General features: G+C 42.7%; 1 protein-coding gene across 10 annotated transcripts in view; it reads left to right on the forward strand.

Moving 5' to 3' along the window:
• The window catches only part of MED13L (mediator complex subunit 13L), a 150,033-nt gene that overhangs the window by 62,165 nt on the left and 59,983 nt on the right, over positions 1-27,885 (forward strand). For 3 of the 10 annotated variants that reach the window (XM_081339079.1, XM_081339081.1, XM_081339080.1), the window contains 3 exons: positions 1,928-2,013; positions 3,707-3,791; positions 7,472-7,555. In XM_081339079.1, the coding sequence (XP_081195205.1) occupies positions 1,928-2,013; positions 3,707-3,791; positions 7,472-7,555 (255 nt within the window). Of the gene's footprint in view, positions 1-266; positions 363-1,927; positions 2,014-3,706; positions 3,792-7,471; positions 7,556-27,885 lie in introns of all 10 variants that reach the window. The other 7 variants (XM_081339078.1, XM_081339077.1, XM_081339086.1 and 4 more) reach the window with 4 other exon arrangements.

Genomic DNA, 27,885 nt, shown 5'->3' on the forward strand with positions numbered 1-27,885 from the left:
TTTTCATGTCTTGGCAACCAAACTGGATGCCTTGTTCCAAGCATGGTCTTACTAAGGCTTTGTAAAGCAGTACTAATCACTCCACGCGGCCTTGAATTCTTTTTCTTTTCTTTTCTTTTCTTTTCTTAAGTCATGGCTGCATCAGAAGAGCGTTTGTTAATAGCCTCAAAGCAAACAGGGTAACGTAATACTGATGATCTGATGGCAAAGATTCTTTCACATCATTCGAGTAGTACATGATGACACACTTCCTTAACTCAAAGCAGCATCAGACATTTAAGCAAGGAGTCAGGGCTTCATGGCACATACTGTCGGAACAAGTCCATTTAGTCGGAATGAACTTCAAACACACAATTTGCAAGGTATCGGCAGTCTTGCAACAATAATAGATCAAATAGCCTTGTGTTTGATTAGATGGTTTATGGCCTTAATGCAGTATTTCAGAATCAATGCTGCTTTGTTGGCTTTGTGTACGTCAGTTTCTAGGACAGCGCGATACTTTTGCATTTGTCACTTAAATGGACAAATTCAACCAAAGATAAAATGCTGTTAGTTCCAGTCTGTGGTAATTGGATTTTTTGATATATTTATTTAATGTAGACGTTTGCCAATGAATTGGATTTTCAGATTGATTTTTTTTAATGCTGAAGAAAGGGCATCATAAGAGGGGGGGGGGGAGAAACCCCAGCTTCATTTTTTAAAAAAAATGTACAAAAAAGCCTCCATCTGTAATTGTTTACTTCCTTATCTCGTGTGCCACACTTTAGTCTAAAAAGCTTTTCAGCACAACAGAAGAAGAAATTGATTTTCAGTCATTTTTAATGACCAAGCAACTAATTGTGCCTCATAACATAGGGTCCTCTGCCTTCTTGCCACAAGCCAATAGCATAACAATAGTAAGTCAGTGTGCAGGACAATAACTTTTAATTAATTCAGGTATCTGAGATGTAGAAGCCGTAGATGGGACTAACTCTGGACTTCTTCCTTTGTCAGTACAGACATTTGCTTAAAGGTCAACTGCGCATTAGGTAGGAAACACCGGTGGCACTGCAGGATGGGGATGTTAATCTTGCGCCCCTGCTATTTTTAATCATACAGATCCTACCTTTTCAAATCAGCTGTTTGCCCTAACGAAGAATGTGAAATCTCCTTGGCTCTTTGAGTTTTTGTTTTTCATGCGATCGTGGTCAGTGATGAAAGAGCCTCACAAATTAAAAGCAGACGGACGTAAAAAGAGTGAAATTTAAAATCAGCATTGCACTGACTGCTGCTAATACATTTTAACCAGTCAAGTCTATACGTGACTTCTTTCTTTGCAGTTCAGAAATTGGGACTATCAAAAGTGAGCAGACGCTTAGTGGGGTTGCCTAGCTGCCATCCTTTAAAAAAAAAGCTGCTGATCTGTCAATCAAAAGTTTTTACACTGTTGATGAGTTTTTCGATGTTTGGAAGTATATTCTTTTCAGGCGCGAATCAAGGGCTACCTGTATTCATGTTAATTCACGCGCAGATAGGAGTTTGAAGCCTTTTGGTCACTCTGAAGCTGAAAAGTCAAGTCCTGATTCCCAAAATATTTAGGTTGTTTGTAATCGCTCCCCATATGTCTGATGAATGCAATTTTGGGGTGCAATCTAGGATTCTGATAGAGAGTGGATCCAGGATTATCCACTGAGTACGGAGCAGAGGCAAGTGTAGCATCGTGTCATCCAGTTAAGCAGCTTCTGTTGCTCCTTTGGTGATGTTTTAATTTTTGCGCAGTTGGCAGCAACTGTATGAACAATCAAAGCACATATAACTGAAGCGAAAGAACTTTGGAAAAATAGATGAAATAGATACAGTCGCGATGAGAAATTAAGCATGGCAGTCAGTCGTTCTGATCGCAGGATTTAAACCATAGAAGTACAAAATTTCTGAACGCACTCTGAAGTTGTTTTTATTGCCCAACAAACCCTAGAAAGATGATGCTCTACATGAAAGCTGAATGGATAACTTTGGGCCGATCCCCAGGAGACAGTGAGTTCTAGTTCCTCCTCCTTACGCTTGAAAAGTAGCTGGGTAACTTTGGGCCGATCCCCAGGAGACAGTGAGTTCTAGTTCCTCCTCCTTACGCTTGAAAAGTAGCTGGGTAACTTTGGGCCGATCCCCAGGAGACAGTGAGTTCTAGTTCCTCCTCCTTACGCTTGAAAAGTAGCTGGGTAACTTTGGGCCGATCCCCAGGAGACAGTGAGTTCTAGTTCCTCCTCCTTACGCTTGAAAAGTAGCTGGGTAACTTTGGGCCGATCCCCAGGAGACAGTGAGTTCTAGTTCCTCCTCCTTACGCTTGAAAAGTAGCTGGGTAACTTTGGGCCGATCCCCAGGAGACAGTGAGTTCTAGTTCCTCCTCCTTACGCTTGAAAAGTAGCTGGGTAACTTTGGGCCGATCCCCAGGAGACAGTGAGTTCTAGTTCCTCCTCCTTACGCTTGAAAAGTAGCTGGGTAACTTTGGGCCGATCCCCAGGAGACAGTGAGTTCTAGTTCCTCCTCCTTACGCTTGAAAAGTAGCTGGGTAACTTTGGGCCGATCCCCAGGAGACAGTGAGTTCTAGTTCCTCCTCCTTACGCTTGAAAAGTAGCTGGGTAACTTTGGGCCGATCCCCAGGAGACAGTGAGTTCTAGTTCCTCCTCCTTACGCTTGAAAAGTAGCTGGGTAACTTTGGGCCGATCCCCAGGAGACAGTGAGTTCTAGTTCCTCCTCCTTACGCTTGAAAAGTAGCTGGGTAACTTTGGGCCGATCCCCAGGAGACAGTGAGTTCTAGTTCCTCCTCCTTACGCTTGGAAAGTAGCTGGGTAACTTTGGGCCGATCCCCAGGAGACAGTGAGTTCTAGTTCCTCCTCCTTACGCTTGAAAAGTAGCTGGGTAACTTTGGGCCGATCCCCAGGAGACAGTGAGTTCTAGTTCCTCCTCCTTACGCTTGAAAAGTAGCTGGGTAACTTTGGGCCGATCCCCAGGAGACAGTGAGTTCTAGTTCCTCCTCCTTACGCTTGAAAAGTAGCCGGGTAACTTTGGGCCGATCCCCAGGAGACAGTGAGTTCTAGTTCCTCCTCCTTACGCTTGAAAAGTAGCCGAGTAACTTTGGGCCGATCCCCAGGAGACAGTGAGTTCTAGTTCCTCCTCCTTACGCTTGAAAAGTAGCTGAGTAACTTTGGGCCGATCCCCAGGAGACAGTGAGTTCTAGTCCCACTTTCGGCTTGAAAATGGCTGGGTGATGTTGGGCCAATCATTGGGAGACAGGGAGTTCTAGTCCCATCTTAGTTATGAAAGCAGCTGGGTGACTTTGGGCCAGTCCCTCTTTTTCAGCTGAGCTCATGTCAAGGGTTGCTGTTGTGGCGAAAGGAAGGAGGGGGAAGGACTGTTAGGCATGCTTGCTGTCTTGAATTATTTATAAAAACAATAAAGGGAATATATATATATATATATATATATATATATGTGTGTGTGTGTGTGTGTGTGTGTGTGTGTGTGTGTGTGTATGTATATATATATATGTATATATATATGCAAATAAAATAAAATATTTTATTTATTTAGAAAATTTATATTGCCGCCTACCTCACCCGTGGCGACTCAAGGCGGCTTACAGGACACGAAAGCACAATATAAAAGAAATAAAAATAATTGTAAAAAAAAATCAAAAATAATAAAACAGCCCTGTTTTTCTCTTTCACAGTGGTCGAAGAGGGATTTTGGGAGAACGGGCTGTCATACGAATGCAGGACGCTACTTTTCAAGGCGATCCACAACCTGTTGGAAAGGTGAGTGCAGGACGGCTCTCTTGATGTCGCGTAGGGCTTTCCGATTTGAGTTTGCTTCAAGGGAACGTGCAGAACAGTCCTCTTGTTCAGCGAGAGGCGGAAAAGTGACACGCAAGAAATCCCCCCCCCCTTTTTTTTATTTGTACGTGAGAAAAGATGCTTCCTTCGCTAAGACCTTAAAAGGAGGAGGGAATTTTGTGGATCATATGAAGGGTGCCCAAAAGAGAAGGATTGTGAAACAGGAGTTAAGGAAGTTTATCAGATTCCCTGCCTTCAACACAACAACAAAGGTGTTTAGTACACTTCCACTTTCACTTTCTCCTTCCAGCTTAAACTCTGAAAATGGGGAAAATAGGAAATACAGTTTCAGGACGCACCAGGACATAATTTAATATAGATCAGGGGTGTCAAACTCAATTTCATTGAGGGCCGCATCAGCATTGTGGTTGCCCTCAGGGGGCCGGGTGGGTGTGGCCTACTGGGTGGGCGTGGCTATAGTGCGTATGGCCTGCTGGGTGGGCGTGGCCAGCTCTACATCGTTCGCATCAAGGGTGCCTATGGGGGCCTGGGCAGGAGTGGGACAGATCTGAGGGTCTCTGGCAGAAGGAGGGCCAGGGCCAAGGCAGTGGGGGCCGTTCCCTCACTGTTTCCAGGATGGCTTCGCGGGCCGCATGAAACCACTTCGCGGGCCGGATCCGGCCTCCGGGCCTTGTGTTTGACATGTCTGATATAGATGGTCTTGGCAGTCAGGACAGTTGATAAATAGGAGCCATTTGCCAAGCATCCGAATTTGGATCACGCAAGCACACGGGAACTGCAACGGTTGTAAGTGTGAAAAACACTCATAAGTCATTTTTTTTTTACCAGTGCTGTTGTAACTTTGAACGGTCACCAAAATGAACTGTTATAAGTCGAGGACCGCCTGTATTTTTTATTTCTGTGCTACTAACAAAAAGGTATCTGATGGGATAGAAGTCAGTTTAATCAATGTTTCCCCCCCCCCCCTTCTTAAAATTAAGCACATGAAGAAATTTCTCTTCAAATTCCAGTAGCCAAGAAAATGCTGCTATTAGGGTGTCTGGTAATCCCGTAGAATTAGCGGTCTGGGATTCCTCTTGAAATCCCTCAAAGTGAAGGCTTGATTCTTTCATGTCATCTTGATTAAACTTTCCCATTGTTTGATAGAAACATTCATTTCTGGCAAGGCTTTGCTTGCTAATGAACTGTTTCCTCCTTTGGCTGTTATCTCAGAATTACGGCCGAAACCTTTTTGTGGCTGACATTTTAAAACAAGCTATAGACTTCACAAGGAATTAGTAAAATACACCCCAAGTTGCTAATTTTAGAGATGCGTTTGTTGCCTTCTGTTTTCTGCCAAACCAAAATATTTGAAGGCAAAGAAATGCTTCAGTCTTTTTTGGCTCCTAATTTTCCTAAGCGTGGCAGTCTCTGAAATTTTCAACGCATTACTCCTATTCTGTATCTAAATCAGCTTTGTGCCTTATAGATATGAATTATTTGCCTCTTTTGAACAATAGTTTCAGTCCCGGAAGGAGAATTTACTTCCCTTGGAGTAATATTAAAATAGAAATGGCACCAGATCATGTTAGTGAAACGGACTGGGGATCCTGAAGTACAGATAAGAAACTTGAGTTAAATCTGTATTTTCTCGTCGTAACTTCAAGAACAGATTTATCCTGTTGTTTGATCAGTCTGTTATTTTGACTTGCTTTCGTATAGACTTGTTTTAGTAATAGGTATCCAGTGCAGGTCGTCCTCAATTTACAACGGTTCATTTATCGACTGTTCAAAGTTACAACGGCACTGCAACAAAGTGACATAGGACCGTTTTTCACACTTACGACCGTTGCAGCATCCCCAGGGTCACGTGGTCAAAATTCAGATACTTGGCAACTGGCTCGTATTTATGATGGTTGCGGCATCCCGGGGCGTGTGTGTGTGTTTGTCTGTGTGTCTCTGTGTGTGTGTGTGTGAGAGAGAGAGAGACGTGACCTTCTTTTGTGACCTTCTGGCAAGCCAAGTCAACAAGGAAGCCAAATTCACTTAACCACCGGGTTAACTAACTTAACGGCGGTGAGAAAAGTCATAAAATGGGTCAAAGTTCACTTAACAAATGTCTCACTTAGCAACAGAAATTTTGGGCTCAATAATAATCCCTTGCTTAGCCCGAGAGAGATTCTGGCCTCAATAGTAGTCATAAGCTGAAAACCACCTTTGCTCTGTGGTTAGATGATGATGATGATGATGATGATGATGAAGTTGGAAGGGACCTTGGAGGTCATCTACTGCTAAGCTTGTAAGCCGCCCTGAGTCTTTGGAGAAGGGCGGGATATAAATGGAATTAAAATCAATCAATCAATCAATCAATCAATCAAGTCCAACCCCCTGCTCAGGCAGGAGACCCTATACCATTTCGGACAAATGGCTGTCTAGTCTCTTCGTATAAACTTCCAGTGTTGGAACATTTCAAAGCTTCTGGAGGCAGGTTGTTCCACCGGTTAATTGTTCTAACAATTCAGGAAGTTTCTCCTCAGTTCTAAAACATGCCACTTATTTTTAGCATCTTTGCTGCTGTTTTTGACCAGATAAAATCAAAGGTAGTAACTGAACAAGGCTACCTACCTGCTGAGCCCGATACTTTAACCTCGGGATTCCTGATCTCAGTTTGATCTTTTGATTAGACCGTAATCACCATCTTGCACTGGAATTACAAAACCAATAATTGCCAGCGGTGGCTGCGTTTGTGCTGCGACAAGAGGCAATGCCGTAAACCTCAGATAACCCTGGATTTAGGGAACCGTCAATGTAGAGTTTAAGTGAATGCGAAGAAGCACAAAAGGCTTGGAATTGCCAAATGGCTTCTGGAAATAAAAACAGTATTTTAGCACTTGTGCGATTGTTTCCATTTTGCCACTTGAGAAATCAATCAAGTCACTATTTCATGGCTGTTGAACTTGATTAGATCTAATTGTGTTGCAGAGCTGGGATGGAGTGTATATTAATTATTATTATTTTTTGCAGGTTCTCAAGTCTGTTGCTCTTTCTCATTTAGGCTAAGTGGATAATGGGTTAACTATTAATATGCACATAATGACACATCGGTGAAACCAATTGTTATTGACTCTTAATGCTCCAGAATAATAATGGTTAGTGAAAGGATCTCATTTACTGAAGCTTTACGTAATGCTGTTAAGGTATACTTAATTAAAACCCAAACAGTTTATGGCTTCAGAATAAACTGTTCAACCATCAACCTAGTCCTAGCGGATCAGAATATAGCTTTTTACTCAAGTCAGTACTATGGTTTGAAACTATTTGGCTAATCAGTTATTTATTTATCTACTTATTTATTTAAAGACTGGCTTACTATGGGCTAATCCAGTAAAAGACCACATTTTTCAATTAGCGTTTGTAGCCAGCTGCGTCTCTGCTTTGATGCTGGGAGAATTAGCCTGTTAGTAGTTGATAAGAGAGGGGACCCATTTTTAAAATAGACCCACGGACAGGCAGCAACGACGAAAATAAAAGAGACCAACGCTAACATCATAAGGGCAGAAAGGCAGAGCTGGATGTGAAGAGGTGAAGGGGAATGCCGTGAAAATGACAGCATTGTTTTTCTACAACCCTAAAAGGCTATTTTCCTCCTTCCTTTGTTTTAGATGCCTCATGGACAAAAACTTTGTCAGGATCGGGAAGTGGTTCATCCGTCCGTACGAGAAAGATGAAAAGCCCATTAACAAAAGGTAAGGATCCGCGGTGCTTAAACATACATGGGTTGCCAATGCTTCGACTATGCTCTTCTCCATTTACAGTTTGCTTCCCCCACCACGGTCGTATATTACATCCTGACACTTAATAACTCGTCGGCTGAGATGGCGATAGCGAGCTCAGCCTTATTGCATTAATTCCGCCATCGCCCGCCACCCCCTCCAGATTTGCAGCCCTTGAGCAGACTTGCCATTGGACTACAACTGGTCCAGGGCTTGGCAATTTTCATTGAAGCATTTGATGTTTTCTTAAGCCTAGAATAGGTAGCACTTTGCAGGGAAGGTAACCGGGCTCCGTGACGTCATGCTGGCCACATGACCGCAGAAATGTCTTCGGACCGCGCCGGCACAATGGCCTTAACATGGAGATGAGAAGCGCCCCTTAAAGTTAGCAATGACTAGTGGTGTAAAATCAGCAGGGGCTACTTTACATTACTTTTTAAGCCCATGACAAGGTGCTTTTTCAAAAGGCAACTGGATTTTTTCAAAGTAATTTAAAGATTGTGGGTAAGATGTTTTCCTGCTGCTTCTTCCCAAGAATATCTGCCTGCCTGCCTGCCTGCCTGCCTGCCTATCTATCTATCTATCTATCTATCTATCTATCTATCTATCTATCTATCTATCTATCTATCTATCTATCTCTATCTCTATCTCTATCTCTATCTCTATCTATTATATCTATATATCTATTATCTCTGTCTCTGTCTCTCTCTCTCTCTCTCTCTCTCTCTCTCTCTCTCTCTCTCTCTCTCTCTATATATATATATATATATATATATATATATATATATATATATATATATATATATATATATTATCTCTATGTCTGTCTGTCTGTCTGTCTGTCTGTCTCTCTCTCTCTCATTACCAGATTTCTATACCTATTTCTAGGCGGCTTAGAGTCAAAAGTATGGATTTTGTGTATTCAATCCATTTGGAAGAAGCAACTGCACTACTGCACAAATTATTGTAGCTCAAATGTACAGCCTTGTATATTTTTGTATAGTATAATATAGTTTTCTATCTGTACAGTACAGCCTCGTACTAACCAGTTGTGATGGATTATATTTAAGGGAGAATCACTGGGTGGTTTTGTTGTGCTGCCTGCATCCCACGGATGGGGCTTTGCTTGTTTGTGCGGGCCGGTTGCTGGCCTGCCATGGCCTGGTACTGGTCCACGGCCCGGGGGTTGTGGACCCCTGATTTAAAAGACCCAGGTGTTACATTTCATTTAAATAACGTTCATACGCATTTCAACGTTTCTTCCCTTCGTGGATTTCATCGACACACATAGACTGAAAACAAGATGCTTTAATGATTTATTTGCCATTGTCATACCGCATCAGAATTGTTGGGTTCTTTTTTTTAGTTTGTGTGGCCTATGTCATCTAGTACTGCTGTCGGTGTCTTGAGATGCATTTTTCTGTTTACCCAAACTTGGGAAGAGTTTGAACACTGGTGATTTTAATGGGAGGTCTGGAATGAAGCTGCCTGATCCAACCTGGAAAGTTCTAAGAATGTTTAAGCCGAGTTCCTCATTAGACTCTTAAAGCTGACAGAGTGTATAAAGGGATAGGCAAAGTACCCCTGATGTGCTGTTAATTAGATTTGTCAGGAATCTCCGTTGTTTAGCCTGCCACATAGTGTTGTCACTTACTATATCTATAATTAATTGTCTTAAGGGCATCAGTAAATAACAGAGGCTTCTTTTAGTTTCTGAATAGCTATTCTAATAGAGTTGGCCCCCTGCTTGACAACTTGAATCAGAGGGAAACTTTGATTTCAGATAAGCTTTACCTTTAAAAAAAAACCAAACCCCCAAAAAAACCCCAAAACAAAACACAGTTAAATCATTAGAGCTTCCTTTGAGCCCAGTTCTCAAACACCAGAAACAATGAAAGAGAGAAAAGGAAGTTAATCCCTTAGTTTTCTTTTTGTTGTCAATAGAATGGGAGAATTCGTTTTGCCACTTCTTAATCCTTCCAGGATAGAAAGCATGGGACTCTTTTTCTCCCCCCCCCCAAAAAAAAAAATTAAGTGGTGTGCTCAGTTAAATGCTGCTTTGCATAGTTAAAAAAAAACAGATGCATTTTTCCACGGTGTTTTGCGCCTTAAATCAAGATTAGATGGGCAATCGTGCCTTGAGAGCATCTTGTTCGGTCCTTGCTATTCCTTCTTCACAATACTTTTAAATCTGCGGTGTAACATTAAGCAAAAAATTAGCTGGTGTGCAACCTTGGCAGATGTTGGCTTTTGCACGTTCTTCCCAACCCGTGGCATATAAGCCAGGCTTTAAAGCCGCGCCCCTCTCTTTGATTACAAGTCAACTTTCTTCATACAGATTCATTCCGTTATGCAGGCAGTCTTCGACTTACAGCCTCAGTTGAGCCCAACCTTCCCGTTGTTAAGTGAGACAATTGTTAAGTGCGTTTTGCCCCATTTTGCGGCCACTCTTGCCACAGTTGCCAAGCGAATCTCTGCACGGCCCTTGGTGTGCATAAACCACCACAGCCTTTGCTTAACAACTGCAGATTCACCACGGCGATTTACTTAATGACCATTGCAAAAAAAAATCGTAAAGTAGAGTCGGTGTCCTCAGGGTGTCCCCACAAAAGGCTTCACACACATTGACCCTGAGGATACAGATAAACCTCCAAGTGGCCTCAACGCCTCTCTAAAAAAATGCAAATGACCAGCTGTCTGCAAGGAGTATAAATCCTTCCATTCCCCACCATCCAGTCAGAGCGGAAGAAGCTTCTCGCATGAGAAGCGAAATGTCTTCAAAGGCAAACAAGAAAGTCCAGTTGCCTGTGAAAAAAGCACCTGTGGGACAAGATGACTGAGAATCTCCATAAGTATATAATAAAGCTCAACCTGATTAACATTAAATCATTAGTGCAGATTTGTGCAAACTTTATTGCCTGTTGTGAAGGAAGCAATTCTAAAGATAAGGTGAATTGCAGGATCATGAAAATGCTTTTACTGCTCTGGCTGCTTTGAATTGCACTTTTCTAGAGAACACCACCACACAATGCACAAGTGGCTGGTGCTTGGTATTAAATGTTAATTACTATGAGTTTCAGAGAGAGGGGAGCTTGAAATGAGCATTTTGTGTCTCATAAGCAGAAATTAAGTAAGATAGATGCTACTACAAAGAGCTGTGCTTTATGCAAGCTAAAATCAAATCTTTTCTCTTCTGTCAAAGAATCAAGGGCAGTGACTAAGTTCAGCCTATTTAAAGACTCAACCCATTCAGGAAAAAACCCCAACAACACATTGTTAAAAAGGGATACTTCAGTTCAGCCGATATATGCTTCAAACCACATCAGGATTGAGTTGCTGTCCTTTAGCCGCATACCGGAAAGGAAATTTAATAGGTAATCCTCAACGTACGACTGCAACTAAGCCCCAAATTTTCTGTCGTCAAGCGAGACATTTGCTACGTGAGCTTGGCTCTGTTTTATAACTTTCCTGGCCACCGTTGCTAAGCGAATCACTTGCAGTTGCGAAGTTAGCAACACGGCCGTTAAGTGGTTCTGGCTTCCCCATTGCCTTGACTTGTCACAAGGTCTCGAAAGGGGGGGGGGAAATCGCGTGACCCCGGGGGCGCTGCTGCCCTCTCGAGCCAGTTGCCAAGTGCCCGAATGTTGATCATTGACCACGAGGATATTGCAGCCGTCGTAGTTTAGGACGAAAAACCGGTCGTAAGTCACTTTTTCCAGTGCCGCTGTAACTTTGAACAGTCCCTAAAGAAAGAGCTGTAAGCCGAGGACCTCTATTGGCAAAGACCTCAGTCTAGTGCAGGGGTAGGCAACCTTGGCTCTTTTATGACTCATGGACTTCAACTCCCAGAATTCCTGAGACAGCTATGCTATGCTATGCTGACTCAGGAATTCTGGGAGTTGAAGTCCATGAGTCATAAAAGAGCCAAGGTTGCCTACCCCTGGTCTAGTGGGAAGTCCACAGATCAAGTGGTGTTCTGAGACATTTCTGTGGCGTCTCGGAAACTCTACCTGAGATGGCCTGTCAGCTTTAAATAGAATAAGTCCATTTGCGTCCATTTCTTAGGTGCCCTGCAGTGATCAACACACTTTTTAAAATATCTGCTCCAGTCAGGCATGAAGCGATGCGAAACCTTTTTCCTTTCCCCTGGCAAATGTTTCCTCTCCCTGAAAGATGACGGGGAAAGACGGTGAAAAATCACTTGCTTAGTACTTTCTATAAAGCTTTTTTTTTAAAAAAAAAACCTACCCAGATGCTTTTAGATATAGGATTGTGCAGTGGATCCTTGTACAGGCAACAATGCGATGGCTGTTTTTTTTTTTTCCTGGGAAGGAAGGCCCAGTGGCAAAATTGACTCGCTTTTAAATTACGCTAGTGTGCAGCTTTGTGAACTGCGTACCCGTAGGGATATTTTCAGGATTGGATGCCGGTTTCCAAAAGCACTTAAATGATTGGCTATTTAATTTTTTATTTTTTATTTTTTTTTTAAAAAAAGACGTAAATCTTTATATCTCGTTTTGAGTCCCTAGTACAGATTGAAGGATGAACTCTGAAGAATATAAATTGAAAAATGAGGTCTGGAAGCAATTCATAAAAATGTGTACAGTTATATGTGTGTGTATGGATGGATGGATAGATAGATAGATAGATTTAGATGAGAGAGGGAGAGGTAGGTAGATATAGAGATTGATAGGTAGATAGATGATGGACAGAAAAAAGATAGATAGATAGATAGATAGATAGATAGATAGATAGATAGATAGATAGATAGATAGATAGAGATAGAGATAGATAGATAGATAGATAGATAGATAGATAGATAGATAGATAGATAGATAGATAATTGAACTATGAAAATTATAAATTGAAGAATGAAGTCTGAAAGCAATTCAAAAAAATTGTATGGAATATGTGTGTGGACAGATGGAGAGAAGAGAGGAGAGGGGCAGAGAGAGAGAGAGAGAGAGAGAAAAGAGAGAAGCAGGCAGGCAGTCACTATTTTATTCTACTTGAGCACTACCTGACTGCAGTTGACTCACTCCATAAAAAAAAACAGAGAGCAGTAGGCAATCCAGATAACATAAAGGATGAACAAGATGGCGAAGCTGGCCAACAGCAACACCTACACACCTCACAAGGAGAACCTCCTCAAAATGTAGCCTATTGATTCCTCCCTCCCCATGCCTTTCAGAAACATTTCCCCCTGTTTCCTGCCCTAATAACCTTCGCTGTTTCTTAACACAGCAATGCCACCCTCTCGGGCTTCATATCGAAACAAACAAATTAAGCTGACTTTGTAATAATGCTGCTTGGGTGTGTGTGAAAGCCCTAATAAGCAGGCATATACATAGAATGAAGGCTACTGCTAAGCTTGTAAGCCGCCCTGAGTCTTCGGAGAAGGGCGGGATATAAATGGAATTAAAATAAAAATAAAAAAATAAAATAAATAGCTGCTAATATCTAACCTGGGAATAATGGTTCACTTTGTGTTCCAAGCATAGTTTGACTGCCCATCCCTGTTCAGATTAATCTCACTGTCTTGTAACATTTGGGAGGGGGGGTGTAAACGTGTTGGCTTAATTCAGAGTCGAGTTGTAACATTTGAAATAAATAAACTTTAAGCCTTTGCAACAGCAGTAATGCTTTCATTCCCTTTTCTTCGGCAGTTCCTAAGACCCAACAGTAAATTGCAAAAAGGTGTCCTGTTCTTTACTTTTCTCTTCAAATACAAAATGCTTCAGATACACACAAAATAATGTGTGTTGAACTATGCGAATTTCCCTAATTTGCCTCAAGAGATTGTACTGGAGAATGCCTTTCCCAGGTTTTAATAGCCATTAAACTCCCAGCAAAGAAGTACGTCTAAATTTCTTCATAATTTAAAAAAACCCGGTGCCGGTGTGCATGCCTGTACATTTATAAGCATATATTATTAAAGCCACATTCTGTTAGTAAATATTTGTATGCTGCTATAAGTATAGTGATCGTTTTTCTGCCCAGTTGCACAGTTCTGTAATAGAATTAGAAAAGATTAACTCTTAAGACTTAATGAAGGAGTAAATAAACTTATTTGTCAATAATAACATAGCTTTATGGAATTTAAATTTGGGTTTTTGCAAATGGTATTATATATCATAAGTGGAATTGGCACAGACAGCCTTGTCGTTTTGTAATCTTTTGATATGAAAATTCAGAAAGAAATGGTATATTTCTGATGCATTTTTTTTAGAATTAAATGGTGATGGAGAGGGCATTGGAAAGTAGATATGACCTACCTTCCTTCCTTCCTTCCTTCCTTCCTTCCTTCCTTCCTTCCTTCCTTCCTTCCTTCCTTCTTCCCTCCCTCCCTCCCTCCCTCCCTCCCTCAGTGCAGTTGTAGCCTTTAATGGGGGTTGGAATTGATCCTCTGAGATATCATTTTTATTTATGTAGTGATAACAGTTCCACCTATGATTCTTGCAGCCGTTTGGACATAAATCCAGTTTGTCTGATTTTCATGCAAATTTATGCTTTCTTGGAAAAATGCCAAACTCTTGTATTTAAATACATCACCTAGTTAGCTGGTGCAGAAAATGGATTGCCCAGACTGACTGCAAACCAACTAGCAAAAGAGATGCATTGAAATATCTGCAAGAAATAACATTTGCCTGCAAGTGACAACTGCTGGGACCACAAAATAGACTGAGGCCTAGAAAATGGGGAAGTTGAAGTGCTCTGGGACTTTAGAATTCAAACAGACAGGCAATCTGCCACACAACACGGCAGCATTAACAATTGTCGATAAGAAAGAAACAAGAGTCTGGATAATGGATGTTGCAGTACCTGGAGACAGCAGCAAAGAAGAGAAAGATCTGGAGAACATCACAAAAGAGAGATAAAAGTGGAACCACTGTGGCAAAAGAAAGCAAAGATAGCACTAGTAGTAATAGGCATATTGGGTGTAGTCCCCAAACATTTGGAGTATCCCTGGGACACCATCGTCATTGACAAAGTCCCCATCAGTCAATTGCAAAAGGCAGCTTTACACGGAACAGCTTACGTCCTGCAAAGATACCCATACCCCCATCGCCATCAAACAACAACATCTGCCCACCCCAGGTCCTTGCGAAGGACTCAAGAAGTGGACAAAGATGCCAGATCCAGTCGAAACATCTGGCTGATGGCACGACCGACCATAGCACACAATCCTTCTAGTCCTCGGAACAAAAAAACCTTTGAGAGAAACAAACAGTAACTAGCTGCTTGGGGCTGTTCCAGCTGAAATTATAGGCTGAGATGTGAAAACAACTCTAAACGAAAGCATTAATTAAATATCGGTATGTATCTGAACAAGCAGCTACTGGATGGGTATTTCCAAGTGTAGCAGAGAAGTGATTTATTTTGTCATTTCGCCCCTGTAATCTTTTCCCCTCCTCCCCGCTTTCCCCCAAGTCTTCTTCATACCAGCCTCTGCATCAGTGGCCTTAAAGGAAAGAATGTCTGTCAGATAGATAGATAGATAGATAGATAGATAGATAGATAGATAGATAGATAGATAGATAAAGGTAAAGGTTCCCCCGCACATGCGTGCTAGTCGTTTCCAACTCTAGGGGCCGGTGCTCATCTCCCTTTCAAAGCCGAAGAGCCAGCGCTTGTCCGAGGACGTCTCCGTGGTCATGTGGCCGGCATGACTAGATGCCAAAGGCGCACGGAACGCTGTTACTTTCCCACCGGAGTGGCCCCTATTTTTCTACTTGCATTTTTACGTGCTTTCGAACTGCTAGGTTGGCAGAAGCTGGGACGAGTAACAGGCGCTCACTCTGCTACGCGGCACTCGGGATTCGACCCGCCAAACTGCCGAACTTCTGATCGACAAGCTCAGCGTCCTAACCTGCTGAGCCACGTCTAGATAGATAGATAGACAGATAGATAGATAGATAGATAGATAGATAGATAGATAGATAGATAGATGATGGATGGGTGTATAGATGTGTGTCTGTCTGTCTCTCTCTCTCTCTCTCTGTGTGTGTGTGTGTGTGTGTGTGTGTGTGTGTGTGTGTGTGTGTGGTTTTATTGCTTGCTAGGCCTCAGGAGAGATTCCCCAGACAGTTTTGTACTTAGATGTTCTTTAGCTATTTTAGGAAAATAGCTAAAGATTGAGCCAGTTGGTCTTAGTGACCTGTGGGAAAATATACTTGGAGAACTATAGCCTTCTTTTTTTGTATTTGTTTTTGGTAAAAGCTTGGCACTTAAAGGATGTTCCTGGCCGTCAAATGACTCACAGGGTTGTTAAACAAATCCAGCCTTCCAGTTGTGGGTGCTTCATAACTGGAGATTTTAAAGAAGAGACTGGACAGTCACTTGTCTGGAATGGTAGACTACAGGGGGCTGGACTAGAAGACCCCCAAGGTCCCTGCCAGCTATATTCGGATCGATTGATTGATTTTTTACAGAAATGTTTCCTTTGCCAGGCTCCTTCTATTTTAACTAGCCATTTCTTTTAACTGTTAAAAAAAAGCCTGTTGATAATTACAGTCTTTTCAACATATTTGGGGCAATCCATAGGAAATTCTGCAGCATTTGTTTGTTTTTGTGTAGGTTTCCATCTCACAATTCCAGCATTCTTCACGATATAATTATACATGCCATCAAGCTGTTCCCCTTTTGAGGTAAAGCAACATTGGGCAAAAAAGGGAACAGATTTCTTTCTTAGCCAAAGAAATTAACGGCCAGAGCTACAAAAAAAAAAAGAAAGAAAGAAAGAAAGAAAGAAAGAAAAGAAAAAGAAAAGAAAAGAAATACAGCTACATGTAGTTGATGCCAGCACTGTATCTCTTTTTATACAGATAGTCCTCGACTTACACATAGTTCATTTAACGAGCATTCCAAATTGCAACGGCACTGAAAAAAGTTGACCTCTGACCATTTTTCACACCTTGGACCATCGCAGCATCCCCGTGGTCACGCGATCCAAATTCAGACGCTTGGCAACTGACTCCCATTTATGACGCTTGCAGTGTCCCGGGGTCACGCGATCCCCTTTTGCGACCTTACGACAAGCAAAGTCAATGGGGGGAAGCCAGATTCAATTAACAACCGTGTCCGTAACTTAACAACCGCAGCGATTCACCTAACAACGGTGGCAAGGAAGGTCATAAAATGGGGCACAACTCACTTAAGAACCGTCTCACTTAGCCCCAGAAATTTTACTTACCAAAAAAAAAAAAAAGAATATTGAGACTCTAGAAAGAGTGCAGAGAAGGAGCAACAAAGATGATCAGGGGGGCTACACTATGTAAGGTTGCAGGAACTGGGTGTGTCTAGTCTAATGCAAGAGAAGGACTAGGGCTAGCATGGTAGCAATCTTCCAATATTTGAGGGGCTGCCCCAAAGAAGTGGGGGTCAAGCTATTCTCCACAGCGCCTGAAGGCAGGAAAAAGAAGCAACGGATGGAAGCACAGGAAGTATTAGTACCACTTTACAGTGCCTTGGTAAGGCCACACTTAGAATGCTGGGTCCAGTTTTGGTCACCACGATGTAAAAAAGATGTTGAGACTCTAGAAAGAGTGCGGAGAAGAGCAACAACGATGAACAGGGGACCGGAGGCGAAAACATATGAAGAAGGGTTGCAGGAGAAGAAGCAACGGATGGAAACTCATCAAGGAGAGAGAAGCAACCTGGAACTCAGGAGGAATTTCCTGGCAGTGAGAACAAGTGGAACAGAATGGCTTCCATCCAGAAGTTGTGGGTGCTCCATCCCAGGAGGTTTCCAAGAAGAGAATGGACAGCCCTTTCTCCAGAACGATATATACTTTTTTTAAAATCCCATTTATATCCCGCCCTTCTCCAAAGATTCAGGGCGGCTTACAATCTAAGCACAAATCAAATGTGCTTAGCAATAGCCTTCATTCTATGTATATGCCTGCTTATTAGGGCTTTCGCCCCCCCCCCCCAAGTGGCATTATTACAAAGTCAGCTTATTGCCCCCAACAATCTGGGTCCTCATTTTACCTACCTCGGAAGGATGGAAGGCTAAGTCAACCTTGAGCCTGGTGGGACTCGAACCTGCACTGATTGCAGGCAGCTGGTGTTACTTAAGGAGGACTGGAAGACCTCCAAACTGCCTTCCAACTCTTTATTATTCTGTATTCTGAACCTCTAGCTCAGGGGTGTCAAACTCAATTTCATTGAGGGCCGCATCAGCATTGCGGTTGCCCTCAAGGGGCCGGGTGGGTATGGCCAGGATGGGCGTGGCCTACTGGGTGGGTGTGGCTAGAGTGCGTATGGCCTACTGGGTGGGCATGGCCTACTGGGTGGGCGTGGCTAGAGTGCATATGGCCTACTGGGTGGGCGTGGCCAGCTCTACATCGTTCGCATCAAGGGTGCCTATGGGGGCCTGGGCAGGAGTGGGACAGATCTGAGGGTCTCTGGCAGAAGGAGGGTCTCTGGGCCAGGGCCAAGGCAGCGGGGGCCGTTCCCTCACTGTTTCCAGGATGGCTTCGCGGGCCGCGTGAAACCACTTCGCGGGCCGGATCCGGCCCCCGGGCCTTGTGTTTGACATGTCTGCTCTAGCTTCTCGGCTTCTGCCGACCTCTAAATTGGGTATCCTATTGATTAGGATGTCTGTTCTTAGAATTAGAAGCCCAACTCAGGTAGCAAGATCCAGTGACATCCCGGGGCTCCAAATGAAAACCTTCCAAGGCGTCAAGCCTGGAGACTTTCTTTAAAGGCCTTCCGTCAGTCTGCCCGAGGCATCTTGCCCTTCCCCGGTGCTCCACGCGCCACCGGGAAAGGAAAAAGGGTGACACTTCCTCCATTGGGGAAGAAGGGACAGAAGTGGCCGGGCGCTTCCGAGACAGCCTGTAAATTGTTTGCAGTGGGAGCCTGCAGCATCTCAGCCCGGAGTTCCTCCAGAGAGCAAGCCCCAAGACAAACAACAACAACGACAACAACAACAAAAACACGGAGCCGTTTGCTTTTGTTCTGGTTGTACCATAAGTGCCAGCGTAGCTTTTTAAAACGTTTGACTTTTTTAAACGTCAAGTTGAGCATAAGACTCTCCCGGTTTCCCCCCCCCCTCCTTCCCTCCCCACCCTTCCCTTTTGACTACAGAACTGCTGTGATTGTAGCACTCTTCATTTTTCAGCCAGCAATTATTCATAGTGTGACATTGAGACATTAGCTGTTGCCATGGCAACCAGCTGTAAGTAGCAAAGATACAGGCATGATGTCAGAAGAAGAGCCTTGCCTGAAACGCACTCCGTCTTCAGGTGTGTGTGTGTGTGTGTGTGTGTCTGTGTGTGACTGTGTGTGTGCGCGCGCGCTTGCTTGTTTTAAAATAAATGATGTTATGGTCTTATTGCACGGACATTCTTCTTGTTCCTCTGCCATACTTTTCCCTGGACTCTGCGGGCAAGCCTACGATGGTAGAGAAATTTCCTACTTGCTTTGCTGTGGGTTCCCCCCCCCCAGGTGTTAATACAATTGGGATTTTAACCATTCTAGGGTGCATGTTTTAATGAGAGAGAGAGAGAGAGAGAGAGAGAGAGAGAGAGAGAGAGAGAGAGAGAGAGCGCGCTAGGCTTCGGACAGTTTAGGTCATGGTGCCTCTTGAAGAGTTGATTCGTTGGCTGCTTCGGTTCATCTCGAGATTCCCACTTTGATTAGCTTTGCATTGTCCTTCACTTCAAGGACACGAGGATCTCGTTTTTATGGCACAAATAGTCTGTTTAGACTACATGTTTTTGCTCATGTGGCTGCCCCGGAATCTCCATTGATCAGTTAGCATTGGAAAAATGCTGTACGTTGTTGTTGAGCGGGCAAACCGGACAAGGACAATAAAATAATTTATAGGTTAAGAAGGACATACAGATGGTAATCCTCAATTTACAACAATTCCTTTAGTGGCTGTTTGAAGTTAGCAACGGGGAAAAAACAATAGTAATATTATTTCCTTAGTTCTAGGTTGCTTCTCTCTTTGATCAGTTTCCATCCGTTGCTTCTTGTCCTACCTTCGGGCGCTTTGGAGAATAGCTTGACTCCCTCTTCTTTGGGGCAACCCTTGAGATATTGGAAGGCTGCTATCGTGTCCTCCCTCGTCCTTCTCTTCATTAGACTAGACATCCCCAATTCCAGCAACCGTTCCTTATAGGTTTTAGCCTCCGGTCCCCAGATCATCTTTGTTGCTCTTCTCTGCACTCTTTCTAGAGTCTCAACATCTTTTTTTACATTGTGGTGACCAAAACTGGATGGCGTATGCCAAGTGTGGCCTTACCAAGGCCTTGTAAACATAAGGCAATATAAGGCAAGGCAAGCTACTATATATAAACCAGCAGTAAATCTTGCAATCACCTGCCCTGATGACGTTACCTAGTTGGGTAGTGAAATGTCTGCAAGCAAACCACCAAGCTTAGAAAGCACTAAGAACCTCATAAAACAATGTTACTCACATTTCCTGTGGTTTGGTTTCGTTGCTTTATTTTTTTCCCTTAAACAAATGGGTGTGAGCGTCAGCAGGACAGCCCTTGTACTGAAATGCTGCCCTTACTTGTGCCCGTTTAATTACCTTCCAAGGCATTTGGGATTTGAATGAACTACCACTCTGGAGCAATACACTAAAATGAACTCCAGCCATTTTAGCAGAATTAAAAAGATGGATCCCTTAGCAATTTACTTGGGGGTTGGGTTTTTTTGTTGTTCTTGTTGTTGCTTCTATTGTTGCCTAGCCGGACAAGTAAAGAAAGGAGAGACGGGGGTCTTGATAACCCCTTCAGTGGGCTGGCATCTTCTGCAGATGCCAAAGAATCTTAACCATTGAAGTTGAATCGGCCTCTCGAATTTGATCCAGAAGCTTCAACGCATTCCCTTCATGCTCGTGTCACCTGTCACTTTAACTCAGAAGCACCAAAATCTATTCCCCTAAAACGCACTGACACAAAAAATACTAAAGAAGATTATTGCACATAGCGGGAAATTCTCCTCCAAATATGTTCCCTGGACAGAAGGCCTTCTTCTCCCCGCCCCCAATAAGCAGTAATTCACTAAACTTCTAAGCATGTTATTAAAATGGCGCAGTGTTATGCCAACCAATCAAACCTTTTGAAGATTAGGTACCCTGGTTAACATTATATTGTGGATTCCTGGATAAATAGAAGATCCAAGCCAAGAAATGGTTGGAGGGCACGTCCTGCAGCCAAACTGACGATGCTGAGCGAGTTGGACTCCGGCTATTACAAGGAGGAGAGGACAACTTGCGTGTGTCCTTTTGACTTCTGTGGTGGAAGAAAGAAGGCTTCTATGCATAATAACGTGGAGTTTTGCACTGGCAGCTTAGGAGTGACTTCCAGTTCGGTTAGCTATTTGGAGACGTGCTATAAGCGATGTGCATGTCCTGAGACATGTGACATCGCACGTGTTTTATGAATGGTGTTGATGTATGAATCTGCATACAGTATCTGAATTCTGGTCCAGAAGCTCCATTGCATACTTGCAGAGGATGGATGGATGGATGGATGGATGGATAGGTGAGTAGATAGTTGAATCGATAGGTATATGGGTGGATGGGTGGGTGGGTGGATAGTTGGATGGGGGATGGCTAGGTATGTAGATAGATGATAGATAGATAGATAGATAGATAGATAGATAGATAGATAGATAGATAGATAGGAGGGGGGTGGGTGGATGGATGGATGGGAGATGGATGGATAGATAGGAGTTGGGTGGGTGAATGGATAGATGGATGGATGGGAGATGGATAGATAGAAAGAGGAGGGGGTTGGATGGATAGATGGATGGATGGATGGATGGGAAATAGATAAATAGGGTGGGTGAGTAGGTGGATGGATGATGGATGGATGGATGGGAGATGGATAGAAAGATAGGGGGATGGATGGATGGGAGATAGATAGATAGATAGATAGATAGATAGATAGATAGATAGATAGATAGATAGATAGGGTGGGTGGGTAGATGGATGGATGGATGGATGGATTGACAGCCAGCCACATGTGTGGATGGATAGGTAGATAGATAGGTATGTAAATATATTATAGATGGATAGCTAGACAGACAGACAGAACCAGCCTTGTTCTCTAATTTCTGGAGTAGCCTTGTACCATGTTTGAGAAATTGCATGACACCTTGGAGGGTCCAGAGACAGAGAATAATGGTGTCTTGAGACAAACTTGAGGGGACCCTAAAGTTCTTGAGACCCTTTGTACCTCCATCGACAGTCCACATTTCCACCTCTTTAACTGTTTTTCTAGACCATGAGATTAGAAAAGTGATCGGTGGTGCACATAATTTTTTTTCTTCTTCCCGTCAACCAGTATTAGCAGACTGGGGTCGTAACGCCTGCAGATCTGTCTGATTAGGAAATAGGGCTGCATTGCACTAATTAATCCACTGCCAGCTTTTGGGGTTTAATCACAATTGGATATAATACTCCAGTCACTTAAAGTGGCTTACGACTCCCACCAGCAAACCGAGGGACAACCGTTGTTGCCTCTCACAGCAGATAAAATCCCAGCCCTGACCTCAAAACTATTTAATTTCTGTCTTTTGCTGAGATTTCACTGTGCTGCTAATGTTGAGTGTTTCCATTCTAATAAAACTGCTTGAGCTGGCAGAGATCCTGAATCAGCAGTGCCCTCCCTCCCTTTCTTCCAAACCATTGAACGTTCTGTTAAAAGGCTAGTCTTCTTTGAGATTTGCATGAAAATTTCAGGCACCCAGGAAAAAAAAAACCTAGCAGGATTCAATCCTTACTGCTGTTGGCATGTGTGACCGCAGATGATGACAAAGGAGTGACTAACGCAAATATTTCAGTGCAGCTAATATTTATTCGGTCAATCAGCAGCAAAAGTTTTAAAAGAACAAAAGCAAAGCGAAGCAGCTAAATGCAATAATATACTAACCGCTCGCAGAATAAATCCCAAAATATAACAGTCATTCCTCTATTACTATGCTAATGCACTCCTTACCCGGGTGATAAATAACGCAACTATGCGTTCGTATTAGGTTTTGTTTTAAGGGTACCGCCAAAATCATTCCTTAAAAAAACAAAACAGCTCTGATAATTGAACTGCTTCGGATTTTTTTGAGTTCTCCACAGGTAAACCTTTGCAATTGGTGCTTTACCTGACAATACAAGCAATTCATCTTAAATTTTTGAAGGCATGCTGTGTTGTATTCCAATAACAAATTAAAAAAATAACAACAGTCAGGCAACTGGCTGTTTCAAGAGATGTTGTGAGGATTCTCCTTGCCACGAACAATCCACACAATACCCAGTTAAGATTCCCCCCCCCCTCTCTCTCTTTTATTTTTGAGCGTACATTTTTTGCATTTGCTCTCTCTTCTGCTGGTTAAACTTCTTCTCTTGAGACCATGCTTAGAATACAGCATCTAGTTTTGGTCACCATGTTGTAAAATGACGTTCAGACTCCAGAAAGACTGCAAGAAAAGAGCATCAAAGAGGATTAGGAGGCTGGATGCTAAAAACATATGAAGAACGGTTGCAGGAATTGGGTATGTCTAGTCCAGGGATAGAAGAAGGGGACGACAGAGAATGAGGTGGCTGGATGGAGTCATTGAAGCAGTAGGAGTGAGCTTAGATGGACTCCAGAAGATGGTAGAGGACAGGAAGGCCTGGAGGAACATTGTCCATAGGGTCGCGATGGGTCGGACACGACTTCGCAACTAACAACAACAAGTCCAGGGATGCGGTGGCTCAGTGGGTTAGGACGCTGAGCTTGTCGATCAGAAGGTCGGCAGTTTGGTGGGTTGAATCCCGAGTGCCGCGTAGCAGTGAGCGCCTGTTAACTCATCCCAGCTTCTGCCAACCTAGCAGTTCGAAAGCACGTAAAAATGCAAGTAGAAAAATAGGGAGCACTACGGTGGGAAGGTAACAGCGTTCCGTGCCCCTTTGGCGTCTATAGGCGCACGGAACGCTGTTACCTTCCCACCGTAGTGCTCCCTATTTTTCTATAGGGTCTCCTGCTTGAGGCGGGGTTCCAATTAGAAGACCTCCAAGGTACCCTCCAACTCTCTTATTCTGTTATTCTTCATCCCCGTGCATAATTGGAATCTTATCATGCTTTCATATTATGTTTGGCCAGCTGCAGTGGGAAGCAAACAAACAACGAATCCTTAAAGAGTATTTTTTTTTTTAAAAAAATCTACTTTTAATGGGAAAAACATGGTTACTAGATGTTTTCGAGTTTTGTTCATTGCCCTAGAATTTTATTTGGTTCCTAAATGGATTTTTTTTTAAAAAAAAGAACCCAACAACCAAAACCTAAATGTTATTTTGAAGAACACCTGCTGACATCGAGGTAACCTTCCAGAGTTTCTCCACGGAGACCTTGGGCTGCCTCTTTGCCATAATATTTTAACTCTAGTGACATGGGAAAGGCTGATGCGGTTGACTCCAACTGCTTGCTTTCGATTCACATGCGTGCTCTCTCCACGGTGGAGTTGCAATATGCTATAGCATTTCTTTTTTTTTGCAGGAACATGTGGAAAAGCCATTTCTCCCTGCTGGAGACAAAAGTACTCACGTTGATAGGACTTTTGGCTGGATCCATTATAAAGCAGTTATCCGGTTAACCTTCTCCTTTCCAGATACTTTTTCTGTCAGGAAAGAGCAGTTCCTTTCTTTCTTCCACTGCGTTGTGGCAAGATTAGAATGTCACAACTGTAATCTGTAGTCTCTAAGGTAAATGTAAAGGTTCCCCCGCACACGCATGCTAGTCGTTTCCGACTCTAGGGGCCGGTGCTCATCTCTGTTTCAAAGCCGAAGAGCCAGCGCTTGTCCGAGGACGTCTCCATGGTCATGTGGCCGGCATGACTAGACGCCAAAGGCGCACGGAACGCTGTTACCTTCCCACTGCAGTGGTCCCTATTTTTCTACTTGCAGTTTTACGTGCTTTCAAACTGCTAGGTTGGCAGAAGCTGGGACGAGTAACAGGCGCTCGCTCTGTTACCCGGCACTCGGGATTCGACCTGCCAAACTGTCGACCTTCTGATCGACAAGCTCAGCGTCCTAACCCACTGAGCCACCGCGTCCCCCTGTAGTCTCTAAATTAAGATAAATGCATAGATGAAAACTTTGGAAGGTTGTCCCCGTTGAGTTGGAAGGGCCCTTGGAGGTCTTCTAGTCCAACCCCCTGCTCAAGAAGGAGACCCTAGACCATTTCAGACAGGCGGGTGTCCATTCTCTTCTTCAAAAGCCCCAGTGATGGAGCACCCACAACTTCTGAAGGCAACCTGTATTGTCGATTAATTGTTTTCACTGTTAGGAAATTTCTTCTCACAACATAGAAAGATAGGGTGGGATTGGAGTCTTCTAAATTTTTCTAACAGCAGGAGCCTTGTACCATCCCAGTCATCCAGTCTGTTTGTCTATATATTATATGTCTGATATGAGATCATCCTGGATTCTTCAATATATGGTTGAGCTTTAGGATCCTCTCTAATCCTGGTATTTTATTTATTTATTTTTTAAAAAAGGATCAATTGACATGCACTTGCATTCAGAACCGGTTTTTGGGTGTGTGTGTGTGTGGGTGTTTTTTTAAAAAAAAACAACAGCAGCTAAAATGGCACTTTGGGAAATCACTGTTAATTGGAAGCAATAATATACCTATTGATGGATGACCAGAAAAATGAAGTAGTTAACTTGGTGACTGCAAGAGTAACAACAGCTTAATTTCTAGAGCACCTATGGATCACCATCACTTTATTTCCACGCTTCTGTTTTAGTACCGTATTTTCCGGCGTATAAGACGACCCGGCGTATGAGACGACCCCCCAACTTTTGAGAAGATTTTCATGGGTTAAAAAGTCGTCTTATACGCCGGAAAATACGGTATTAAGATTGCATTGCGGGTTTTTTTTCCCCATACGCTGAATGAAATTAACTGTAACACTTCCTGCACTGCAGAATGACTATCAAATTCATTTCATAGAGGATTTTATTTTACTTTATTATTTTTTTCATTGCATTGCATTGCACTGCACTGTATTTATTTATTTTTTAATTTGCCACCCATTTTGCTACAAGGCGGTTCTACTTGGTTTTGAAAATTAAAACAGGGCTGGACTCGGAGCAATTTGACTAGTTTTGAATCAGTTTGTTAAAGTTGTATATAATCCCCAAACTGGGACTCAGGGACATCTTCCCCAGATAATTCCAGATTATGCTGAGTAGGAATGTGATGCGGTTTTAAAGATCTTAAAGTCTTTCATAGCTGTCTCTTCCCCTGTGGCAGTTAAGATGTCCAACTAAGCAGTAACTATCACTAACCGGCTTTTGCAAACAGTCATTAAAATATGTCATTGCCTGGTTTTGCTGCTTCACAAATAATTTCCCGAATTGATTGATTGACTATTAGCTGATTGCTGCATTTGGACACAGTTGTGTTCTCTTTCCTTCAGTGGCAGAGGTAATTCAAAGGCTTTTACTTCTCTCGGTGTGATTTTTTTAAAAAAATAATTATTTTTTTATAAATTTGAGATAATTCTTATCTCACTACAGGTGAAGGGGTCAGCAAAGGGGAAGGGAGGAATGGTGAATTTGCAGAGATGGCAAACATGACCTGTTTAATTACAGAAAAGACAATAACTACATTTCTTAGGGACTGGAAACCCTTTATGGACTTTATGAAAGAAAAAAAAAAAGAACCATTATTACTTTACTTAATGGGTTTGATGATGAGAAAGGGTAGTTTAAAAAGAAGGAAGTTATGATGCAACCTCAGAGAGGATAAAAGTTGCATTTACAACTGCTGTAAAGAAAATTGGAAGTGATCTCCTTACATTTTCTCTCCCCTTTCTCTATTTTTCTTCTTTCTCCTTTGTTCCTTCGTTCTTTTCTTGTAACTTTTCTTTCACTTCCCTTTTCCATTGAAATGTTTCAACGCTGTAAAAAAAAATTCTGTAACAAAAATTAATTTTAAAAAGTGATGAAATGCAGCTGGAAGTACAAGAGCAGGGAAAATGATTTACGGATTCTTAAATGTTTAGAGTGAGTTATTAAGTATAGAAAGCTGTGATTATTAAGTAACTAGGGTGGGGAAACAATTGCTGATTCTTGGAAGCCGGTATTATATAATAAGAAGCCTTCCCCCCCCCTCCACCGACATTTTGAACAACCTTTTTATTGCCTTTCTGATGCCAAAGGCCTGCAGGGAATGGAGAAATGATGCATTTTAACTTGTTATTTATTTGAATGCCATTCAGCTGAATTAACTGTCCTGACCTGTTACAAAAAAAAAAACTTGTTAGTACAGTGTAAACTATTTTTCCACTGGCTTTTGATATTAAAAAGGGAATCTACTAATGCAGCTAAAAAAAACAAGAAAAAAACATGGAGCTGTCTAAAGATCACATGGAAATCGGAATTTAAAAAAAGAGGTACATTATGTTGAAACTTTGAACTGCTAAGTAATCTATCCGCCAGCCGGGATACCTCGGTACTCAACCGCTTTGCAACTCGTTTTTTTTTTTTTTCGTGTTTGTCGCATCTTCCGGAACCCATAAATGTCGAGTACCGAGGCACCACTGTACTCTCAAAACAGCCATACCTATGGTGGCTGGAACGTTGTGGAATGTAAAGAAAATTGCAGTTAACAGCAGTGCTTTTTTTGTAAAAGAAAAAGGTGCCGGAACTCACACGTGTCATACAACCCGCCTTGCCTAACCTACAAGGTTCCATCCAAAAAAAGGTGCCGGAACTCCGTTCTGAGCGTTCAATGAGAAAAAAAAAGCCCTGAGTAACAGTAACACTTAAAGTTTGCGTAGTGGCACAAACCCACATAAGCTCGTTTGCTCGCAGGCCCTCCCTGAGCGTGCAAACCCATTTCCGTATTTCCTACTTGGGTCTGGAAAACTGCAACGCAGATTGCTGGAGCTGATCTTTTCCCTCCCCCCCCCTTTCCCCCCCCTTGCAAAACTGGAACTAGTAAGACTTTTAAGAGATAAGATCAGCCAGAAGAGAGAGTATGAAGGGGTACAAGGAGATTATTTCTAGCATGCTAGTTTTGGCAAGAACGTGTTACCAAGTGTCACGATAATGCCTTTATAACATGATCTAAGCACTTTCGTAATGCGAAAGAGCGTTAGGATTTTTTTATCACAGCACTCTGGATGTTACTGAAACAAATGGGCTAATTAATAATCTTAGAAGGAGTATCTTGGTTTCTTTTTTTTTCTTTTCGAGCTTCCCATTTCTGAATTTGTCAGATAGCAGCTGGTTGGCTCCTTCGGATAGATTTTTAAATGGGTCATCTTCTGATCAGAAAGAGTTACATCAGCGTTTCCTG

The sequence above is a fragment of the Vipera berus genome (genome assembly GCF_964194415.1).
Source record: "Vipera berus genome assembly, chromosome: 14".
Lineage (NCBI taxonomy): Eukaryota > Metazoa > Chordata > Lepidosauria > Squamata > Viperidae > Vipera > Vipera berus.